Source organism: Phaseolus vulgaris, chromosome 1 (assembly GCF_051622355.1).
Source record: "Phaseolus vulgaris cultivar YP4 chromosome 1, ASM5162235v1, whole genome shotgun sequence".
In the NCBI taxonomy this organism is placed as follows: domain Eukaryota; kingdom Viridiplantae; phylum Streptophyta; class Magnoliopsida; order Fabales; family Fabaceae; genus Phaseolus; species Phaseolus vulgaris.
This window is the reverse complement of record NC_143498.1, coordinates 22,708,062-22,715,819: the sequence shown is the minus strand read 5'-3', so window position 1 is coordinate 22,715,819 and position 7,758 is coordinate 22,708,062. Positions and strand designations below refer to the sequence as shown.

At 29.3% G+C, this 7,758-nt stretch overlaps 1 protein-coding gene across 1 annotated transcript; it reads left to right on the top strand.

The window, feature by feature from the left end:
• Positions 1 to 3,175: 3,175 nt before the first annotated feature.
• On the top strand, positions 3,176 to 5,842 carry LOC137813729 (protein VERNALIZATION 3). The gene is made up of 4 exons (XM_068616137.2): positions 3,176 to 3,427; positions 3,567 to 3,628; positions 3,724 to 3,764; positions 5,406 to 5,842. Exons 1-4 carry the CDS (start codon positions 3,227 to 3,229, stop codon positions 5,627 to 5,629), a joined length of 528 nt encoding a protein of 175 aa, XP_068472238.1. The 5' UTR covers positions 3,176 to 3,226; the 3' UTR covers positions 5,630 to 5,842.
• The last annotated feature ends 1,916 nt before the right edge of the window (positions 5,843 to 7,758 follow it).

Sequence of the window (7,758 nt, the reverse complement as noted above, 5' to 3'; positions counted from 1 at the left end):
CAACCCAACAATGACATACAATAATGGCAAAGCATACCAATTGCTCTTTATTATCTTTGAAAGCTTATAACACTTTACTTAGAGAAAGATTAACTGAGGAAATCACATCAGACCACATTGAAAGATTAACATGAAGCCTTCAACACCATTATTAACCTATTAAACCTCTCAGAATCTTACACCCTCAACTGCTTTCTTGGAGGGTTAAATAAAGGAATCCAAATTTTGGTGTATGAAGAAGCTAATACACATACAAGTTCAGATTCTATGGGTCCTAAAACGGGTTATAATGACAAAAATACAACACCTAAACCCGCATATACGGTTAAACAACAGTTTCGGTCCACAAGAACCTTGACTACTTCGTTCATGAACGATAGAAGAGCCAATGGACTTTGTTACTTCTGTGATGAATCATATACAAGAGAACACAGTCTCAAACATAAAAAAAAAACTATAGGTGCATGTTCTGGAAATTAGAGAAATAAAAGACGATTAAGATTTTATGCATAAAGACCTAATTACACCAACTGATCATGATCCTTAAATATCAGTTAACACTCTTACGGGAATGCCTAATTTCTGGACTATGAGCATGACGAGCTTTGTCCCCAAATACCCACTGCATATTTTGTTGGATAAGGGAAGTACACATAAGTTTTTGGTTATTCAGGTTGCCAAGAAAGTTGGCTGCACTATTGTGGAGTTTGACCTAGTGATGGTCACGGTTGCAGATGGATCAAGATCACTATCTCTTCCATGGTTAGAATTTTTTCAAGGAAATTACAGCAAACAGCATTTACATCTAATGTCTTTTTAATTCCTTTGGGTTGTCATGACTTGGTGCTTCAAGTGGAATAGTTGGTGACTTTAGGTGGCATCACTTGGAATTTTGATAAGCTTACTGTTTTCTTTTTTGTTGTTGTTGCTTTGAGACGCTAATAATTCACAGTGAGAGGAGTTCCACCTATTGATTAGGTTCTGACGATCAAGTTACCTTTCTCAGGGTCTCGAGCCCCTTTTATAGTATTCATAGACCTAATTTATTTTAGGGGTGTGAGTAGAGCATTATCTCTAATATGTTGCTAGCTGTTTGGGCCGACCTCTTGATGTATCATTGGACATACCATTTATCTTAGACTTAGCTAAGTATTTCCCCCATATTGACCTGACCAGCCAAGATAACACACTTAAGTGCTCGGGTCGGGCCCCGAGCACGTCTGACCAGCCTGAGAAGGTAGCTGACACACAATTTTGCTTGGAGTTAGGATTTGAATCCAAAACCAATTAGAAAGTATTAAATTAACCACTGGGACAAATGATCCTTTCTTGAAATATAGGGATTGTATTTTTTTATTTTATTTACTTACAAACGAGACAAAACTTATAATTAAATTTGTATTTATATCCTTTTAGAATTTAAAATGATCATGAATGTTTTGGAAATTTGTATTTACATGTTGATTATTACATATGGATAAAAATCCATATGTAAAGTGAACGTTACATATGGATATTTACATAAGATATTTAAAATTTAATTAAAAAATTAAAAATTATTACATACGGATATAATTTGTATGTAAGATATTTATAAAATTAATTAAAAAAACTATTACGTACAGATATAATTCATATATAATTTATTTCAAATTTAATTAAAAAATAATAAAAAGTGTTACATGCGGATATAATCATATGTAACAATTTTGGTTATTTTTTAATTAAATTTGAAATAAGTTACATACGGATTAACATCCGTATGTAATGTATTAAAAATTTAATTAACAAAAAATGTTACATACAGATTAAATGTGTATGTAACTTATTTCAAATTTAATTAAAAAATAACAAAATAAAAATTATATCCATATGTAATATAAATTAAAACAAAATAAATCTATTACATATGATCCATATGTAACTTATTTCAAATTTAATTAAAAAATAACTAAAAATTTTACATACGTAATTTATTAAAATTTAATTAAAAGAAAATTGTTACTTACGTATATAACTTATTTAAAATTTAATTAAAAAATAATAATTAAGAATATTAAAAATATTAATAATATTAAAAATATTAAAAGTATTAAAAATATTAAAAATATTAAAAATATTAAAAATATTAAAAATATTAAAAATATTAAAAATATTAAAAATATTAAAAATATTAAAAATATTAAAAATATTAAAGATATTAAAAATATTAAAAAATATTAAAAATATTAAAAATATTAAAAATATTAAAAATATTAAAAATATTAAAAATATTAAAAATATTAAAAATATTAAAAATATTAAAAATATTAAAAATATTAAAAATATTAAAAATATTAAAAATATTAAAATATTAATAATATATATGATATTAATAATATTAATAATATTTGTATTAATAATATTAATAATATTTGTATTAATAACATTAATAATATTTGTATTAATAATATTTATATTAATAATATTAATAACATTTGTATTAATAATATTAATATTAGTAATAATAATGATAATAGATATAATAAAAATCATAATATAAAAAAAAAACTTGTATGTTAAAGTTTCTTTATTTTCAATAATAATAATTATGATTAAGTCAGTACTCTCAATTAAGAGAGTGTATTGTTGGTCTAATATTAAAACTTTGATATTTATATTATTTTATGAAAAAAAAATAGAATGCAGTAAACTATCTAAACTAATAGCTCAATTCAAAAGTATAGGATTAACTAAACCAAAAACAAATTCCTATTAGGTTTGTTTAAACTATTTCTTAGATTACATTATGTTTAAAACACTATTTTTTTAGTTTTGTTTTGTTTTTATTTAGTTCAATTCATTTGAATACGGTACACAGGCTCTCTATAATTAACATAATTAATTTGTTTGATGATTATGTCCTTAAAACAATTAAAGTTTAGTGAATTATTTTATTATGCTGTTATTTAGGCAGATACGATATACATTTGATATAATTTAAAACTAGAATAATATAAAAAAAATGAAAACTACTAAATTTGTCTATCGAAGATTTTATTTTATTATTCGCCGGAATAGGTTCTGAAGTAGCGCGTATACACAAAACTAAAACGATGATTTCCTATACAACAGTTGTGGGAATATCCCATACTTCACTCTATAAATATGTAGCAATGTGGGTGTAGTACAATGTGTGTGACCGAACAAAGTCATATTTGTGTTAAGCAGAGAGTTATAGTTAGTGATGCCTACTGGTAGTAGAAATCCTCTTGTGGTTGGGCGTGTTATAGGAGAAGTAGTAGACCCCTTTGAAACTTCTATTCCTTTCAGGGTCTCCTATGGCAATAGAGAGGTCAACAATGGTTGTGAGCTTAAACCTTCCCAAGTTGCAAACCAACCCAGAGTTAGTGTTGGTGGAGATGATCTCAGGATCTTCTATACTCTGGTAATTCATTGCATTACTTTCCTTAGATTCAACCCAAAACTTCTTTAAACCCTTGTTCATAAAACTTTTCACAAACACTTTGCAGGCATTTTTATATACCCACTTCTAACTTAAATCTGTTCATTTTTTCCTATTCAAGTTGTTAGTAGATCCTGATTCTCCCAGCCCAAGTAATCCCAATTCTAGAGAGTACCTTCATTGGTGAGTAAATAAGACATACTCAAGCTTTTCTACCATCACATTAGTAACATATCATTATTATACTAACATGCTTTTTCTCAATGGATTTTATATAGGTTGGTGACTGATATTCCAGCAACTACTGGGGCTAGTTTCGGTGTGTGCACTTAATTTGGAAAAAAGCCATTTAATAATAAGTCAATTGTAAAAAGAAGGGAACAAATTATTTATGATTAAAAATTCAAGACTTCAATTTCACTAACTCATCAAATCTTCAGTGTAGTGTAAATTTAACCCACTCTGACGTATTCCAAATATATTTCTATGCAGCACTAATGTCTACATAATTTGGTAAATTTATGGATTCTAGTGGTTTGTGTTTTGAATTCGGAGTTAACTTATAAGAAAAAAATTAGGATTGTCTTTAATAATCTAAATTATCTCTAAGAAAAAAATATAAGCTGTCAGTAGAAGGCAAATATTAAAAATATAATGCATTATATTAATTTTACATATTGATAATTCATATTAATTCTCTGCTTATGGAATTGTCAATTAGCATGATTTATCATGCTTTTAGACTTCTAATATTTTACCTTAGATTATTCCTTTTGTGTTAGTCAAAGAATATTATAGTTAAATCGACTAACAATGCCATAAGTAATATCTTCATTTTAACTATGTATTTTTATTCATCTAGGTACATGCTGAGTTTAAATTACCATAACTGGGACAAACATTAACTATAGTATGAAAATATTTGTTAAAAATTAACTTAATGGATAATTAGTAGTTCTAATCATGTCTAAAAGTCAGCGTAGTTACAAATACAAGAATGGTGTGGATTCTTTTAAGCCTTTTATTTTTGTTAAAATGTCCCTTGTACGTTTTACACTTTTTTTTAAGCTTTTTTCATTGTGTTAAAGTCACTTTATACTTTTCCACTATATACAGTTATAAAACTAAAGCTTTCGTTTAGAAGATAGAGAAACAGTGCAAGCAAAGCATACATAAAACAAATAGAGCATAATTTTATAAATCGCATAATATATTAAATAAGAGAGTGAGCATGAAAATGTAAATGACCCATTTTCGTTCGTGCATGTATAATTTTACTTATTTGATATCTTTAAAATCTAGTTATAGCTCTACTTCTATCATAGTTTTAATTCATTTATTTGTCATGATTTCAATTCAAAAAAGTATAAAAAATAACTCAAAAATTCTAGAAATCATATTAGTGACGTTATCAATTATTATTTCATTTCAGCAAGAATACAAAAATAAATAAATAAAGTTTGAAAATATTTTGTGATCTTACGGCGTGTTTACGTTGTTTTATGTTGTGTGTTGGTTGATATAAAATTTTAACAAAAATAGTTATAACAGGAATATATAGAAGCCAATAAACACTATATTTTGAATCTGCTATGGAATTGCGATCTTGTAGTTTGTCGACAAGTATGCATAACTATAATTCGATTTTGGCATCACATCATGCGGAAGATTGTTTCGTTTAGAATTTAAAGGGCTTGTCGTGTTGGAATCATTTATGTGGACCATGTTTGTTGATACTTGAAATACAAAGAATGTGTATGATGCAGAACATGATCTCATGGAAGAAATTGAAATTGATTCCACGAGAGGCATCAAATTCTAAATTTTATATGATGAGACAAATGACAACAGCAACCAAAAAGGATAAAAAGGAAATTTCATGGAAAAGATCTAAGAGCCAAATATCAAAGAAGTGGTAGAAGATTATGAATATGCTAATTTTTGCATGATTTGCACGTAGGTAACGAGGTTGTTAGTTATGAGAGCCCACGACCAACGATGGGGATTCATCGTTTGGTGTTTGTGTTGTTCCGTCAACAGTATCGACAGAGGGTGTATGCTCCTGGATGGCGACAGAATTTCAACACAAGAGAATTTGCTGAACTTTACAATCTTGGATTACCAGTTGCTGCAGTCTTCTTCAACTGTCAGAGGGAAACTGGTTCTGGTGGTAGGACATTTTGAAACCTTCCTTGTACCAAAAGTGCATGTGTAGTTAATATCAATACTATACACCACCTAAATAAACAAACCTACGTAATAATAATCATAATAACACATTGGGCCACATACAAATATGTAACAGAAGCACTATATATGTACTACTTTATGTTTTTATATATATAAATAAAATGAGACAGATGGAATAAGAGTCACAGAAGTCTCTTAATAACTACCACAATTTAATGCTTTCTTTCTGTTTAAACTCATTTTTCTTAGAGGAACAAGGCCATTATTTCAATCTCAGTACTCGTGTCATTTAACGCATATTTAACGGTAATGTAATTCAGACCACTCAAAAACATTTAAGTATCTTTTTAGTTGTGACCAAGATAAACCAATAAATGAAACACTCAACAGAAAGTTCAGGACAAAGTAAAAAAATTGACCAACTAAGTCAGAGGTCAAAAAACAAATAAAAGAAGACAAAGATAGGTGTATTATGTAAAGTATTTGGATCATTTCCCGTTCATACTAAAAAATATATAGGATAAGTATTGTTAAATAGATTTTATAACCAATATATCATACTACCCAATTAAACCCTTTATGTTTAATTTAATTGATTTTTATTTTAACATATAGACTTTTTAATTGTTAAAAAACTGTTAATATTTATTGAATAGGATTTTTATTGTGAATAGGAGATGATGTAATTTCATTATACAAATTCTTCCTTCATGAAGTTTCAGGCCAATGGTTTATTCTAGGTTTTAAAATCGAAAGTGGATTAGCAAATTTAGAAGGAATGAAACCATTTTGGAAACAGGCATTTGGTTCTCGCACCTCCACAATTTCTAACTGCACCCTCATAATTTTCAGAAACGGACCATTTTACCCTTCATGTAGGTAACTTCCAATGTACTTGTCCTGGAAATCTTCACAAACAAGCTTTTTGGGATTTTCAAAATAGAATTGCGAGAACATAATAGGAATTTTAGAACAAGTTTTGTGGAACATATGAAACATATTCTCGAATGAACTTTATGCAACAAAATTTCCATAACAAACTTTATAGAATATATGAAATGTTTTTCATAATGAACTTTTCAGAATAAACATCCCATAATCTGATACGTGTTCTAAAACATAATTTTTAGAATAAACTTTTCAGAACATATATAATAACTTCTAGTACTGATTTTATGGAATTGAGATATAGTTGAAGGTGCAACGATGGTGATGGTGGAAGCAACCACGACCAACAATGGTGGAATGGTGCAACAAAGAGTATATTTTAGTCTTTTTCTCTTGCTGTGGAGGTGTAGTTGTTAATTGTAGAGGTGTAGGAAGAAAACATCTGCAAACATGGACTAGATATTTAAAAGCTTCGTGTATGGGCTTTATGACCATAAGAGTACGAATTTTTCTTGGCAATTGCTTCCTGCACCCAATCAATTGCTTCCTGCACCCGACAAACTTTTTAAAATCCAATTCTGTCCTTGTCTTCTTTATTTTGAAAAATGTGTAGGGTGTACAGAGAAACTTGGTTTTCCTCTTCTCTTTGGTTGGTGCTGGTTTGAGCTGCATATGTGGTTTTAGTGTGGTGGTAAACGTGCCATTTTCAGTGTAATACGGATATTAATATCCGGAGCTAAGAATTCTAGAAAAACTTCTGGACATTTACATCCGCAACACAAAGTTACACTTCTGGATAACCCACATCCAGAACAACGAAAAAACTTCCAGACATTGCAGCACAAACTCACACTTCCGGATAATCCACATCTGGAACAAAAACCAAAAAAACCAATTCCGGATAAAACTATCCACAGCGCATAAAAGTATTATGCATAAATATATTTGGAAGATAGTCGCAACGAAAAAACTCACTTCTTTGCGTGTCGTCTCTTCTCTGGTAGCTTAGTTCTCTCTCGCCGTCCAACTCTGACGATGTCGCATAACTGACCACCACTACCACAATTGACGTCGTCGTTCAGTTGGTCTTCGTCACATGTAAGCGCCGCTACTGAACAGATAACGACACAGAGAAGAAAGCGGCAGAAAGGTTGAACACGAAGGGGGCTGCAGTATGTTGGGTGCAGGGAAAACTAAGGGGGCTACAGAAAACCCTAATTTTCATTTCATTAAGG